This window comes from Vidua macroura, chromosome 6 (assembly GCF_024509145.1).
Source record: "Vidua macroura isolate BioBank_ID:100142 chromosome 6, ASM2450914v1, whole genome shotgun sequence".
NCBI classification, from domain to species: Eukaryota; Metazoa; Chordata; class Aves; order Passeriformes; family Viduidae; genus Vidua; species Vidua macroura.
Window position 1 is genome coordinate 46,808,623 of NC_071576.1, and position 16,226 is coordinate 46,824,848.

The 16,226-nt window shown below is 43.9% G+C and overlaps 2 protein-coding genes across 5 annotated transcripts in view; one reads left to right on the forward strand and one right to left on the reverse strand.

Moving 5' to 3' along the window:
• The window catches only part of MUC6 (mucin 6, oligomeric mucus/gel-forming), a 55,957-nt gene extending 44,297 nt beyond the window's left edge, over positions 1 to 11,660 (forward strand). The window contains exons 32-40 of the mRNA XM_053980696.1: positions 758 to 889; positions 1,803 to 2,036; positions 2,737 to 2,784; positions 3,240 to 3,659; positions 4,196 to 4,639; positions 5,150 to 5,596; positions 6,499 to 6,915; positions 9,250 to 9,352; positions 11,108 to 11,660. Coding sequence (XP_053836671.1) covers positions 758 to 889; positions 1,803 to 2,036; positions 2,737 to 2,784; positions 3,240 to 3,659; positions 4,196 to 4,639; positions 5,150 to 5,596; positions 6,499 to 6,915; positions 9,250 to 9,352; positions 11,108 to 11,285 — 2,423 coding nt within the window. The 3' untranslated portion in view covers positions 11,286 to 11,660. The remainder of the gene's footprint in view (positions 1 to 757; positions 890 to 1,802; positions 2,037 to 2,736; positions 2,785 to 3,239; positions 3,660 to 4,195; positions 4,640 to 5,149; positions 5,597 to 6,498; positions 6,916 to 9,249; positions 9,353 to 11,107) is intronic.
• Positions 11,661 to 12,529: 869 nt separating this feature from the next.
• The window catches only part of AP2A2 (adaptor related protein complex 2 subunit alpha 2), a 45,028-nt gene continuing 41,331 nt past the window's right edge, over positions 12,530 to 16,226 (reverse strand). For all 4 annotated transcript variants that reach the window (XM_053979927.1, XM_053979925.1, XM_053979926.1 and 1 more), the window contains 2 exons: positions 15,930 to 16,064; positions 12,530 to 15,172 (listed from right to left, as the gene is read on the reverse strand). In XM_053979927.1, coding sequence (XP_053835902.1) covers positions 15,095 to 15,172; positions 15,930 to 16,064 — 213 coding nt within the window. In that variant the 3' untranslated portion in view covers positions 12,530 to 15,094. The remainder of the gene's footprint in view (positions 15,173 to 15,929; positions 16,065 to 16,226) is intronic.

Consider the following 16,226-nt stretch of genomic DNA (forward strand, 5'->3'; position numbering starts at 1 on the left):
TAAAGTCCTGTTCTCTGGAGGATGACTCTGCCAGCATAAATTACTTTCTGATTCTGTGGTTTGTAGAGCCTGATTTAGCCTCATACCAGCATGCACTTCAACTAATAAAGCGTCTTGGACCATGACTGTCAGGGAAAGCAGAGGTAAAAATAGATCCCAAAGAAGTCAAAAGACATGAAAGCTGACATTGTGACAGATGATTTGTGCACTCAGGCAAGGAGAGTCTACAGTATGATGTTATCTAGCTTTTCAATACAAATTGCATAAGCTGCAAGTGTGGCTGATTTGGAACATAATAAAAGCCAATGGACAAAGTCCACATAGACTTTAGCCAAAGTGACTACAAAGCTAACTACTTAAATATTAAACAAATCTAATACAGAAAAATACAGAAAATGAGAACAAAGACAGACATGAGACAATAGAAAACAAATATAAACTCAGAAATATTTGGTAAGTGTATGAGAACATGAATACAACAGTCATAGTGAAAATATTTGAAAAATAAAAAATTATCTCTAAAATACAAATATCTTCTTTATAATTTATCTGGTTTTAATTTTTCTATGAATTGGTTACTTACATTATATTTTTACCTTTACTCCAAAAGAACATATAACATCCATTTTTACCACACCAAACATGACTACAACCATCACTACCCCTTCCATAACTACCTCAGTGAAAAGAATCATGGCCACTACACCAAAGTCTGTTCCCTCATCACCTTCTGCCTCATCAATCGCTGCTTCAACAGAGACAGAACAAGTAGGGGTCACCTCACCATCTTTCAAGACCACCACCAAAAGGGAAATAGCAACCTCCTCGATACCTACTCAAACCACAAGTTGGAGCACAACTTTCAGCCAGCCTGAACTAACAACAGCAGGTAAATAGCACTTTTTTACATCTGTCAGGTGAAACCATCACTCACAAGTCATATGTCAACATACTCCTTATTAAAAAACCCAGGCATTCTTACTAGAGGTCTTAACATTGCAAACAGAAAGGAAAGGACATGGATAAGAAGTGTGATTAAAATGGAAATTTATCTTGCCAACAGAGCAAGCATCTGACATCCAAATATGATCTCAAAGCTATCATTAGCTAGCTAGCATCTCTTCCAACACTTCCTCCAAATATAGACAAAATCTCTCTATGCCTCAAAGCAAGTTCTTCAAAACTCACAGATCACAGAATATAGATTCCCCCTACCCATTGTAAGAAATACTCCCCCCAGAAATATTAACCTTTCTGAATGTATGACACTCAATATACAAACAAGGACAGTCTCCTCTGAGGTTGTATGACAACATGAATTACTACATTAGCAACTGACAGGCTGGGACAGTGTGTGGTGGGAAGTCCACTGTAGTGGGAGGGCAACTGTACACTCTTTTCCAAATCCAGGTCTCTCCCACAAAGTACTGTTGGGGTACATATATCTAGGTCTTCTTGTGCAAGCAATTACAGCTTCCTCTAGGAAGCTCACCAGCTCCCACCCATTACTAATATTCATTCTTTCGCCACAGAGAGTGAGGGAACCAAAGCAACCACTCTGCACTACCCAGAAGGTGAGTAAATGGGACTAGAGAGAGGCCCTTGGCCTAAGACTCTGCTTCATTTACCTCAGCTTTTCCAGATGATGGTCTTGCCCAGTTTGGAATACTTGGCAGGGGAAACATGTATATCCAACTAGGCTCTTCTTTCCTCAGGAGCTTCAGAAAAAGGCAGAGAGTGTCAAATTGTCAGAGGCACCCTTCAGACCCACCCTCACTCAACTTGTGCTTTTCTCTCTGCAGTTGTCACCCACATAAGAACAACATTGACACAGCCTGTGCAGCACCTCGTCACACAGACACAGACCATCCCTGGCAGATCCACCAGCAGCACCTCTGTCCTGAGAGAGACCAGCCCTGCCACTAGCCCAGGAGTTCCGCTAACAAGGACATTTCCGAGCTCCAGCTCTTTGCCTGTCACTTCAACCTCATCTGCTTCTTCCCTCTCCTCAACCCAGCTGGGAACATCATATCCTGGTAAGGCTCCCTCCTGCCCTTCTTGCTGCTCTGCCTGCTTCTTCCAGCTCCCACCCTTCTCTTCTAAGCAGCACATCCCACAAAGGCTTCAGTTTTGGTACTCGTCTCAATTCCCCCTGCTATTGCCACAGGACACCAGCAGGTCCTGGGCCTGACCCACACATGACCCTGACTGTGTCCTTCTCCCTGCAACTTCAGAGCTTTGGCTCTGGGGCACAGGCTTCTATGAGAGTTCAGGCATCCATTAATTCCTGCCCTATAGCTACCAATCAGATACAAGCTAAAACACCTCTCTCTTCTTACAGTGCTGCCCTGAGAATGCACAGTGGGACAAGGGTGAACAAAAGGCAGGGAAACTGGAAACACATCTCCAATTTACAGCTCAGGACAGTTTTGAGTGAGAGGCATAACCCAAGGCATCATCTCCAGCCAAAGGATGACTAGGCCCTGGCACATCCAAGAAAAGTGCTGTTCAACAAATATGATCTCATGGACCAATGCTGACCCCGAGTGCAAGAGTCACCAGTGGAGGGTGGGCAGGAAAGTGTACGCTCAACTCCAGGCTGAAGTTCTTTCACTTAGACCCACGTGCCAGAGTTGTCTTAGCGTTGATCCTCCTTTGGGGAGATGCCACAACATGCTTTGCCTAGAATCCTTCCCAAGACTCAATTATTCTTTTCTCTCATCCCTTTCTTTGTAGCAAGGGAGCCAACCAGAGCTAAGACACCAACTACTAAAGTAGTAACAGGTGAGTGCTCTGGTCATGAAATAGATAAGAATTGTCCCTGGCCAATGCATCCATATCCCTTCAGTAGCCATGGCCCTCCCATGGATCCCTCCCAGAGGACTCTGCAGCAAGCCAGTTCTAAACAATGAGTAAACAAGTGATACCTCTTCCCCACTCAATAGTTCCAGGAAGAAGGATATGAGACAAATTGCTAGATGTCAACTTTCAAAATAGTCAACAGCAAGCACTTATGAAAGAGAAGCAGGAGAGGATGGAACATATTTAGGATAATGGACACCTTTATTAACTGGGGAAAAAAAAAAAAACAAACCCAAAACCAACCACATTTAGTTGGAAATAAGCTTCCCATCCTGGCCCATAAATGACCACAAAACCTCAAAAAATAGAGAAGTCAATATCACCCAACTTCCCATAAGCCAGCAACATACAACTGACCTGTGCTTCCCTCCTGGCAGCCTTCACCTATGAACAGTCAACTGTGCCACACATCTGGCCACCTGTGACCACACACAAGACCACGGCCGCCACCTCCATCAGCAGCACCTCCAGGACCTCTGCCTCCACAGAAGTGCCTCTGGAAACAGCCTCTCCACATCCCAGCTCTCCACCTGTCCCCAGCAGCCCGCTCAGCACCCGGTTGCCGTCCACTGCCACCACTTCCACAGCCTCCTCCACAGCAGCTCCCAGCACCAGCCTCAGGCCCACACCTACAACCCTGAGGCCCAAGACCTCTTCCCCAACAACCAGTGCTGCAAAGGAATCTCCTGTAACAGAGTCCTCTGCACCCACCACGGCCAAAACCAGCACGATGCCATTGCCTGCTTCTTTTCCCTCCTCATCTGTCTCCTCAATACGGCTCAGCTCCTCACAGCCTAGTAAGGCTCTCTCTTACATGTCCTGCTGCTTCTGCCTGCTCTGCCTCTTCTCTTTTTCATTTCCACCACTGCAGTGGGGAAATATGCAGTGCAAACCACTTGCATGTTTTCTTTAAATTTGCTCTCCATTCCCACTTCTTTTTGAATCAGCAGTGTAATGTGGTTGTCATTTGGTATCACCCTGGGGGTCCAGTTGTCCCACACTGGCCACCATGTCAGTTCTGAAGTGGGCAAACTTTAATGTGCTCCTTTTCCTTGGGAGACCTGCACATCCACACAGGATCTGCTTCCAGAAAGAGCAAGAAGCATCTTGCCCGATGGAAAGCAGCATGTTGTTTTCCTCCCCTTTTATGGGAAAAAAAAAGAGGGCAGGTATAGGGCAGAGCCCTTACTCCCACCTCCTTCTTTCTAATAAATACTCAGTGCAGCATGCTGAAGTTGTTGATGTTGGTGCTCCCAGTCCGGGGCTTCAGCGACCACATTTGCCTTCTCCTTATGCCCTCACCCGCAACTGACCTGTGCTTCCCTTCGGACAGCCTTCACCCCCGAACAGTCAACTGTGGTACACATAGGGCCACCTGTGACCACGAACAAGACCACAACCGCCACCTCCATCAGCAGCACCTCCAGGACCTCTGTCTCCACAAGAGCCAGCCTAGCAAGCAGCACAGAATTGCCTCCGGAAACAGCCTCTCCACATCCCAGCTCTCCACCTGTCCCCAGCAGCCCGCTCAGCACCCGGCTGCCATCCACTGCCACCACTTCCACAGCCTCCTCCACAGCAGCTCCCAGCACCAGCCCCAGGTCCATACCTACAACTCTGAGGCCCAAGGCTTCTTCTCCAACAACCAGTGCTGCAAAGGAGTCTCCTTTAACAGAGTCCTCTGCACCCACCATGGCCAAAACCAGCACGATGCCATTGCCTGCTTCTTCTCCTTCCTCAACTGTGTCTTCAATATGGCTCAGCTCCTCACAGCCAGGTAAGGCTCCCCCCTTCCCATCCTGGTACTTCCTGCTGCTCTCCCTTTTTCCACTCATCCTTACCAGCTACACAACTTCCTTGCAGAGTTGTTTTAGTGTTGGCTCTCTATCCCCTTTGTTTTGCATTGGAACACTGGTATGACCTTACTTACTTAGGGCTCTGGGACACTGATATCTCCTGTGGAGCTTGAACTGCCAGTCTCAGAGGGGAATGTCCTTAAGCTCTCCCTATTCCCTGAAAGGACACATGCATATTCACACAGGGTCCTCTTCCAAGAGCAGGATGTTGCCTGTTGGAAGGCACTGTATCCATTTCCTCCCTTTTGAAGACAGAAGCCAGACAGCTTGTAGACAGGACCCACAGTCTCAGTGCTCCCTTTTTCCCAGGGAATACTCAGTGCAGCACAGCCCTGCTAGTTTTGTTTATATCCTAAATCTGAGGTGCCTGACCACCTCCATTTCCGACTTTTGCTGCCCTCATCCTCAAAAGCTCTGTGCTTTACTTCCAGCAGCCTTCACCAATGAACAGTCAACTGTGGTACACATCGGGCCACCTGTAACCACAAACAAAACCTCAGCCGCCACCTCCATCAGCAGCACCTCCAGGACCTCTGTCTCCACAGGGGCTAGCCCACCAAGCAGCACAGAAGTGCCTCTGGAAACAGCCTCTCCACATCCCAGCTCTCCACCTGTCCCCAGCAGCCCACTCAGCACCCGGCTGCCATCCACTGCCACCACTTCCACAGCCTCCTCCACAGCAGCTCCCAGCACCAGCCCCAGACCCACACCTACAACCCTGAGGCCCAAGGCTTCTTCTCCAACAACCAGTGCTGCAAAGGAATCTCCTGTAACAGAGTCCACTGCATCCACCACGGCCAAAACCAGCACGCTGCCATCATCTGCTTCTTCTCCTTCCTCAACTGTGTCTTCAATATGGCTCAGCTCCTCGCAGCCTGGTAATAATTCTTCATGGCTTTCCTGCTCTGCCCAGCTCTTCCTGCCCTCCCATCAGCATTCCCTCCATGAGTGATACAGTACTTGTGGATCTTTGTCTGTCTACCCCACCATTCCCACTGCTTTTGCTCAGCTTTGTTCTTGGTGTATTCTTGGGCCTGTGCACTGGTTCTGCTTGGGACAGAGCAGGTTTCCTGGTAGTGTGTTTTAGATGTGCGTCCCAGCTGTGTTGATGGCACACAACTGCTTTGGTGGTTGCTCAGGAGTGCCAGCTCCGCCTCTGGGCCCCCTCTGCACTTCTGCCAGCCAGGGAGTGGCCATGGGGTAGGCACAAGTCCATCAGGGACACAGCCAGCATAGCTGGCCCAAAGCCAGTGTCCAAGGAGACACTACATACCACAGAATATCATGCTCAGCTGTACAGTGGGGGTGGACTGGGTGGGACAGTTATTTCCAAGCAGCCTTTGCTTGGAGACTGGTGGGATATTGGCTAGTGGCAAGAAGTTATAAGTCATGGCCATCTTGTGGGTGGGTCTTGGTTTGATTTTCCTTTAGTTTCTTTACTTCTGAAAACTTTTTCCATCCAGAATATATGTGGTTGTTCTTGCTTTTTCCAATTCTCTCCCCATACCTGTTGAGTGGTAGCAAATGAGTGATTGCCAGAGTAGGCACTTCACATCCAGACAGAGTCACCCCATCATCACCTGACAAGTATTGGCCCTGACTGGCCCTGAATGATGACAAAACTAAATGGATGAGCAAAATGTCTGGTCTTTCCTCTTCCCAGACATATTCAGTGTAATCCCAGGCTTAACTTCTCCCCTTAATAAAAAAGATTGTGCCCATCTCCTTCTCTTCCCCTTCTATCCTCACTCTCAACTGACCTGTACTTCCTTCCGGACAGCCTTCACCCATAAAATGTTGACCATGCCACATGCAGTGACACGTGTGACCACAGAGAAGACCACGGCCGCCACCTCCATCAGCAGCACCTCCAGGACCTCTGCCTCCACAGAAGTGCCTCTGGAAACAGCCTCTCCACATCCCAGCTCTCCACCTGTCCCCAGCAGCCCGCTCAGCACCCGGTTGCCGTCCACTGCCACCACTTCCACAGCCTCCTCCACAGCAGCTCCCAGCACCAGCCTCAGGCCCACACCTACAACCCTGAGGCCCAAGACCTCTTCCCCAACAACCAGTGCTGCAAAGGAATCTCCTGTAACAGAGTCCTCTGCACCCACCACGGCCAAAACCAGCACGATGCCATTGCCTGCTTCTTTTCCCTCAACTGCGTCCTCAACATGGCTTAGCTCCTCACAGCCTCGTAAGTCTCCTTCCTACCCAATCCTGGTGCTTCCTGCTGCTCTTCCTTTTCTCTTCTTCATTTCTATCAGAGCAGGTTGCTTGCACAGTTGTTTTATTCTTTGCTCTCAATTCCCATTTGTTTTTGCATCAGCACAGTGGTATGACCATTCTTCATTATGGCCCTGCAAAAAGGTCAGTCCCATGTAGCCTGGCCTGCCAGTCTTGGAGGGGCAGTCCTTAGGCACTTCCGTTCCTTCAGAGGACATGAACGTTCAGAAAGGACCTTGTTTCTGTAAGAGGAAGAGAGACCTTGCCCCTATGAGGACACCCTGTCCATTTCATCCTGTTCAAGGGGGATGTAAGCAGCCGCTTGTGGAATGGACATAGGCCTAGTCCTCCCTCAAACTTGGGAATACTCACTGCTGTACTGGAATTCTGATTTTCCTTATGTTTGCAGTCTCAAGCTTCAAACAACCTTCTTTGCTTTCCCCTTCTGTCCTCATCCACAACTGACCTGTGCTTCCCTCCTGGTAGCCTTCACCCCTGAACAGTCAACTGTGGTACACACTGGGCCACCTGTGACCACGAACAAGACCACAACCACCACCTCCATCAGCAGCACCTCCAGGACCTCTGTCTCCACAGAAGTGCCTCTGGAAACCTCTCCAAATCCCAGCTCTCTACCTGTCCCCAGCAGCCCGCTCAGCACCCGGCTGCCATTTACTGCCACGTCTCCATTCTCTTCTGCTTCGGCCTTAACCATCAGCACAATGTCTGTGCCTACATCCCTGACTACTTCCGCATTTAGGTCTGCTGGCAGCACTACACATTCTTACTTTGAAAACACCACACTGACTCCACATGGCAAGACATCTTCATTAGCTGTCCCTACCACTATCTCTGCCCAGTCTAGGCCAGCGTTGATCCCAACTGCTTTGTCTACAACTACTACCTTTGCTCCCCATGTTATCACGATGGCTTCTACACAGTCAGTTGAACAGAGTTCCCTGCAAACAACAACACTGACCACTGCCCGCACGACATCATCTCCTTCTCTCACCTCTAGACTTTCAACATCCTTGTCCTCTGTTGTACCATCAACAGTGCCACACGGTAATGTATCTCCATATAATTTCCTTTTTCATGGATTTGCTTTTAATGCCTCATTTTTTCATGAGTGTATGAATTTTCTTTACATATCCTTTGGCTATGATCCTGTTTGTACCCATTGACTCCATCTTTTCTTTCTGCAGTTATTTTTCTAAAGCTATTGTCTGACAGATTTAATACAGGTTCCCTGCTATTCAATATTTTAAAATTAAGAAGTGTGAGTTAGAGTCTGACAGGATGCACTTCAGGAGAACCACAGAACCTTTATTCTGTCATCTTAAAAAGCAGTGTAAGAAACCTCTTACTGGAACGGGCTATCCCTCATTACCCTGCAGCCTTCCTATTAGCTCTCACATGCTTTGCACACTTGGGCATATAGATACAGCCTCTTAGTCTACTGCCCAGTTAGTAGTTGTCTTATTCTCCAATAAAAAAAACCCAAAGCCATACTACAGCATTAACTGAGCCTCCCCTGCAATAATGTTCAATAATCTATAACCTTTCTCTCAGCAGGGGACCTGACTGTGCTTAAAAGATCATTGTGCAGGACCAGGTGTGAGCGGTGTATGAATTGCCTTCATAGTTTTCAACATCTCTGTCTCCTTAATATAAGCTTCAAACACTATCTTTGAACTCCTTGGAAAACTTGTGTTTTCAGTCAGCTTTCTGCTTCATAAAGTGCTTAGTGTGGTGCTTCAAGGCAGGAGAAAATGTAACACTGACACATAGAACCTAACATAGCATTACACATTCTCCCTAGCAAGGCAAATTGTGAACTTCTGGCTACCTATAAATATATCCTTAAAATGAGTAAATTAAGCAATTTTCAAATAAGTGCAGTCTGTGAACCAGAAATAATTCTACCAAAATGAGCCAACTGGTTGTTCTCTTTGCATCTTTGTGTTCTCAGCAGAGGATTAGTTTTTCCATGCTGGACTGAATGTGTACTATATTCTTAACAGGATTTTTTTGCTCATTTGTAATTCCAACAACTTCTCTTTTCTTAAAAAATAATTTTATTCTTTTCTTTTGTTGTCCTCCAGGGTAAGCCTCACTTGAAACTTTAGTGACCAGTTTAAAACCTTCTCTTGCTATGTAACTCACTTGTGACTTGTTAATTATCTCATGCAATAAGAATGGTTTTCAAGGAAACCAAATATGGAGGCTTTGGGCATCTAACAAAGGTCACTCAAGAAGACCAAGATGAATTATAGCAGAATTTTTTTCTTTTTACATTTGACAGAGAATTGTAGAGAAGTTGAATATGAAGAAGAAGTAACTTACAAAGGCTGTTCCACAAATGTCACTTTGAGCCGATGTGAAGGATCATGTCCCTCTTCAACAAAGTAAGGATAACTGAGGCTGTACAGTACTAAAGTTGTTTTCCTTATTTGGTCATCTGTAAATAGGGAAATTTATGAACAACTGTGCCTTTATAATTCAGGGAGGAAAATGTGGTTAGCATCCACCCAGCAATGTACAATGTTGCTGTATAAACTGGTTAATAGCAACAATAAGGTCATTAATTACGCAGGGATTTACATCTAATCAAGGAAGATCATCTCACTTCCTTAAGTTTTTGTTGTTTTGTCTTTAAGAAAAGCCATCAGTGCTCCAGGTTTGGAGGGCTATTTTGTTATTTTGATGGTTGGGGTTGTGGTTTTGTTTGTTTGTTTGTTTTTTAAATACTGAAAAAGTGGTTTAGACTATAAATACCTATTTCAAATAGCTAAGACAGTAAAATAAGAAATTTCATCTAAGGTAATTAATGCCACTTCAGTTGTCTCATAACATGCTCCTAATAGTGTAATTCAGGTATATGTTATAATTACAAGGAGCCTGTGCAGTTCTACTGCCCATTAGGAGAATCTGACAGGAAATCAAGGCTTCAATACAAGTGTAAACAGTGCAGCAGTATTAAGAGTTCAGTTACCAGGGAAAAAAACAAAAAGTTACATTCCCAACAATCCAAGCCAATATGATGTTCAAGAATGGAAAACAATGAAGGGTTTTGCTTTTGCAGGAACTAATTTAAATTAATCCTTATGCTAAAAGTTGTCCCCTTCAAAGCACATTCAAGTGCCCCCCATCATTTTGAAAACTGAGTGACTGACCTTGTATCCTGAGAGTTGACAAAAGGTCTGTGAAACCTCGAGGAAGACTTTTAGAGTGAAGGTTTATCTCAATTGCTAAGAAAGTTGTGGTTAAAACCCAGTTTTAACTGAAACCAAGAAAACTTTTCTGTGCTTCAAAAGAGGTTTTTCCAAAACTTATTTTTTTCCTAAACTCTCTTTTTCCCACACCTGAGTTCTGGCCTGTTATCGATACAGCTTCCCACTCACAAAGAGAAAGGCAGAACCAAGGTCATCAGGAGGCTGAACATGGTCAGGAATCAACAGCCTAAGAACTGCAGTACTATAAGGACAGACTCAAATCCTTACCTGCCTATTCAAGCTCTCACTTCACCTACCTGTGCTGTGAATTCAGAAATTATGTGCAAGTCTTCTACCTTGTTAGCTGACCTCACACCCAGAACTGGCATCATACAGCCACCACCTCAGATTCCAGCACTAACTGTTCAGAGGAAGAAAGGGGTTTTCCTTCCTCTGTGAACTGCAAAAGGAACACACACAATTCAGCATCTGCAAAAGAGACCTTTTGTAAACTCTAAGTAGTCCAGTGTGCAGCCTTAACAAATTTAATCCCTAGGTACTTTACAAATATTCAGAAGGCCAAAAAGATACCAGGGGAATCAAATTCTATTAGTTTTCCAGTGAGGTCTGAGGTCTAACAGATGATGAGATCATAGAATCACAGACCATCCTGAGCTGGAAAGGACCCACAAGGATCAAGTCTGTCCTGTTCTAAAATGGAAGGCAGCAGCTGAGTACACCAGAGTTTCTGCCTCAAGAGAACTTAAAGTGGAGTAATTTCCCACATTATTTGTAGTCCTGAAGTTGACAGATCCATTCATCTGAGGGCTGTGTTCTTTCCTCTAAACCTCTCATCATAAGAAAGAAAGAAGTTCATATACTTTGAAAGTCAGTGAGCCTAAAATGCTGTAAACAAATGCCAACTGATTATCCCTCCCTTCCACACAGGCTGGATGTTGAGAAGATGACGGTCACCACAGCATGTGGCTGCTGTAGGCCACTTGAACTGCTTAAGAAGCAATTCCAATTACCATGCCAAGACCCAGATAACCCTGGAAGAAGGCTCACCACAGAAATAATTGCATTTAGTGGCTGTGTGTGTAACATTGACAGTTGCACACACTAACCAGACCCGGTGGCTGCAGATACCATCTTTTGTAATTAAACCCTGATCACAAGTTAATCCTTCCACAGCTCATTGCTGGGTTCTCTTGTACTGATTACACAGGACAACCTTGCTGTAAGGCTGCCTGAGCAGCTGCCTGGACTACCAATGGAATTACCAGATAAATTATTCCTAATCAGAACCAGGGTGAGGTGCAGAGGAGGAAAGAAAAACAGGCACAGAAAGAACAGGCTCAGGGTGGGGATCAGGAGGGAAGTCAAGAAACTGGCCTTGCTCAGGGTGATTTATTCAACCAGAGGTTAAAACCTGGCCCATGCACTGGGCAGTAACAGAAATTCAATGTTCAAATAAAGCAGAAGGAACTGAATTTGCTAACTTCTTTCTCCTTATTTGACCAAGTGTTTTAACTGAAAAATATTAGATTCACTACAGTCAACTTGGCCCTGTGGAAGAGCCCACTGCCTGAGTGGGAGAAGGGAAGTGACCTGTTCCCTGCCTTTGAAGGTGGACACAGCACATGTGCTCATCAGTCACAGATGACAGGTTTGGAAAGCAAGGTGCTACACGACCCAAAGGTGAATGGTGAAGTTTCCACAAGCACCCTTAGTGTGGTGGGACATTTCTAGAAACATAACTAACACACACACAGAGCAGCTTTGGGATAAAGCAGGAAGCTGAAGGCATTTCTTTACAAGAAATCAAAGCCCACAGGCATCTAAGAGGATACAAGTTGTTCACTCACAAGCGATTTCTACTTGCTGCGAATCTAGACAATCTTTACTTTGTTTGCAAGTCATTTAAGAAAGAGCTGTATGAGTGCAGAAAAGCTCAGAGCGCCCTTTTTCCCTTTTAGCAAGTGTAGATTACTCTTCTTCTACAGTGCCATCAACTGTGCATGCCATACAGGTGTGTGCTGCTTAGCCTCAACCCTACCCCACTATTAGAGCAGTTTACTGCAGCAAGTACTGGTCATGTACTTACTGCTGTTAAACACTCTAGGGAGAAAGATTTTACATCTAGAGCATCTGTTTTAAAATAAAACAGAGTATTTATAACTTGCAACCAAACAAGAACAAAATCAAACTCACTCACTGGGGGAGCAGAAATCTGTAGACCAGGTAAGATTTCAGTGAACAAACCCACAAGCACTTCTCATAAAAGAATCACAGCAATTGTGTTCCACAACAATTCCATGAGAATACTTTTTATACCTTCATGCCCCAGACAAAAAAAGGACAGTTTCATCACTGTTCTAATCATTTATTTAATCTTAATATGTTCTTCTGATGAATATAGTCTAATATATAGTCTTCTATATGAAAATTCTCCACTTAATTTGACAGAACTTTGTTTTATACAAATAAGACAATCACCATAAATGTTACATACTGGAGTGTAGGTCAAGAATGAACATATGCTACCTGTTTTGCTATTCAGTTATTTTCACATGTCAATGCCTGAAAATACTGCACTTAAAAACAATAACACTGTTTACTGCAGAAATTACTTTGTCTGCTTAACAGGATACATCACTGGTAAGTTAACCATCATTCACAAAAAAAAAATCAAGTATTTGTCTTTAATTTGTTCACTTTTCTGCTCATGGCTTCATTGAGCTGACATTTAATACAAAGAGTGAACAGTCATAAGCTTAACACAGTCACCACTGAAAAGACACTTTCCCTTACCCCCCCTCCTTCCCACATTTTAATGCACATTTGAGCACAGCTTGAACCAAAGCAAAGTGAAATAAAGTAGTGCAGTGTCTCAAGGTGTCCTTTAATGAGGGCACAGAACATTTTTCAGAGGGACAGATATACAACAGGATTTGGAAAATACAAAAGAGAACCTCCTCCTCTGTCTTTGCTAAGACTCCCTTTAGTTCAGCACATCAGATTTTAACAGAGCAGCCAAAAGCATGGTTAACATAACAGGACTAATAATGAGACACAGAACATTGTGAAGCCAAAACAAAAGGTATTCCATCAGTATTTGTCAACTGCCCAACCTGACCGCAGGCACCAAGATTTTCAATACAATATTTATGATTAAAGAGTCTTAAGTAAGAAGAATTTTAAAGGCCTTAAAGGGGCCAATTGTTCAAGAGAACTTTTGCAGAAAGACCAGGCCTTTAGCCTAGTTTTCAGCCTTAATATCCATAGTTACTAGCCGTTTCTGGAAAAACAAAACACATCCCCCAAATCCACACATCACAGCCAAACCTTTGTTCCTCATTTTTCACTTTTACTCAAGTATGATCAGCCAAACCAAGTGATAATCTCCCAGTTCCATCATTTAAGCTCAAAGCACTGAAGACAAAAAGCAAGGCATACTCAATCATGGAGAATCCCGTCCCCTGCTGAGCATGGGCAGCATGAAAGTAGCCTCATTTAAATGTATTTTCAGTATCACCACCATCACTCAACACATTCTTTCCTGGGCATATTTGTCTGTGTATGTGTTGTGACACAGCAGTCCCAGGCTTCCTTTCAATGACCATGAGGAAATCTTGACCTCAGGTTCCCTTCTCCTGTCAGCAGGAGCTGATTTTGTTCACCATGATCTGTATCTCTTGTTGACACCAGCCCAGGGTTTCTAACTGGGCCACCTCACCTGCTTTGGTTTAGCAGCTTCTGTTGCATCTCAAGGCTTGAGGAGCGTAAGCCAAAGTTTCTGTCCAGTGACTTCTGCAGAGAGGCTGCAAAGAGTTTGATGTGAAACAAGGTACAAAGACTTCAGCTGTAAAAACCTCTAGAAAAGCTGAACGTTTTTGGGTCTTCTACTTTCGTTTTCTATACCATGTTGGACATTTTTACCACTGTCAGGAAGGAAACTGCTTATGTATCGGTTATTCAACCTCTTGAGTCTGAACATTAATGTACACTGGGGAAAAGATACTGATTAAAATTACATTTTCACCTAAGAGTGCATGCCTTACAGCCCTTCAAGGGCCCATTTCTTCCCACTTCTTTTATACAATACTAGTTTCTGCAGTTAATTGTATCACATTAGGACTATTACTTGTCAAGTCTGATAGCAAACAGCAAAAACATAGAACAGAATATTTAACTTCATTGAGAAACAGCGAACAAGTATATACTCATTCACCCCCTGCCAGAGAAGTTCACCTCATTAATGGAGATAAGCAGGAGGATTAAGAATAGCTTTTGTGTTGAATCCAAAGATCAGAAAACATCAGGATGTAAAATATTACAAGATTAATACTTTTAAGACTCTGGTCCTGTGGCATTTTTCAAATACAAAGATTGGCGACACAACATAAATGTTCACTTTAATCATTCAAACACATCTTCAAATCTGCCCTTCCATCCAGTAGACAACTTGTGGCAATGTTCGACTTTACAAAGTTTTGACCCTACATTAGCATGGGAATTAACCTTCCTGAGCAGCAGTACATTGGTTTCTTTCAGCTCAGAGCAGAGGAAGTAGCTCTTAAAGGTACTGAAGCAGAAGGTTTTTTGAGCTATTTTCAGCTGAAATTCTTGATTGCCACAACTAAAACCATTTCCCTTCAACAAGTTTAAAAGCCTGACCTCTGCAAAAAAATGAGCAAAAGACAGCCCTCCCACCCTTTATGTAACACACTAAAAGCCATTTTTAATGGAAAAAGTCACTTCCCTGTACTGTACATTTTTATAGTCTTAATTTCAAACAAGGGTCAAGTCCTATTAAGGCGGGGAGCTGGTATTGGTTAACATTGCAGTACTCAGACAGTGATGTACAAGACATTTATTTGCAGTATGATGACAGTGATATAAGTGGAAAAACCAAAACTGACATGGTTAATATTAAAACTGTTCTGACAGCAATTCACATAATCTCTGAGATACAGCTTCTTTACTTGTTCGTAGTGTGAGCCTATACATCTGCAAAAGAACATAAAATAATACTATTTAAACAGTTTGGCATTAAAGGAATGCACATTCAACAGGGAAAACTAAGTTACCTCTTACTTGTTTTGTAAGCTTTGTTAGGAAAAAGATCTCAAAACACTGAGAGGCAGCAAGCCACTGAGCAACACAGCTTTTTCAAACCACTGGCTGAACCAACCCTATCTTCAAACCCTTGTTGAGAATTACTGTTACTCAAGTATTTTTGGGCTTTAACAGAAAGGTGCTGTCTGGAGTATCTGTTAAAGAGGAGCAAATGCTGTGGAAAAGTCTAAAGACCCTGTACAACCACTTCTTCAGGAAACAGAAGACACAACCACCCAAATCCTATTTTTAATCCCCAGTTAATTTTGGTAACACCTTTGTCAAAAAAGCTTTAGTAAAAATACTCTTAACATTGTACTCGCTTGCTTATGCTTTCTCTTTTAGCCAATTACTCTTTTATTCATTTAAAATAGCAAAAGGAAGCATGCTTAACCTGGTCCAAAGTGCAGAAGACAGTCTGGAATATTACAACAATCTCTTCCAAGAGGAAAAGAGAATTGCTCTGAAGAAGCAGCTTACCCAGCTGGGCCATGACCAGCTGCTACAATTTAATTTCTTGTTGGAGTCTGCAGTCACAAGCAGCTATTGCAATAGTTATTTTTAAATATCTTAAAGGAGTTTCAGATACACAGAAAATTTTAGTTCAAATGAGAACTTGTATCTAAGCTGCTAATAATTACACAGATACCTGTGCCTGGAGGTTGGGTTCAAGGCGCAGCAAGCATCCAATCTGAGTGGTTTTTGTGTGTATGATACCAGCACCAACAAAGTTAGCAGGATTGGGATCTACCTCCTCAAGCAGGGCTGATCCAAATCCAATTATCTGTGAAAGAAACCAAGAAGATTTAGATGTGGGGAGAAGATGTCACAAATACCAAGTATACCCAAACAGACACCATCAAATAGCAAAACAAGGAGGAAACTAATTCTGAAATCTTCAAGACTACTTCATTACTACAAATTTTTGAAGGCTGACCCTGATAAA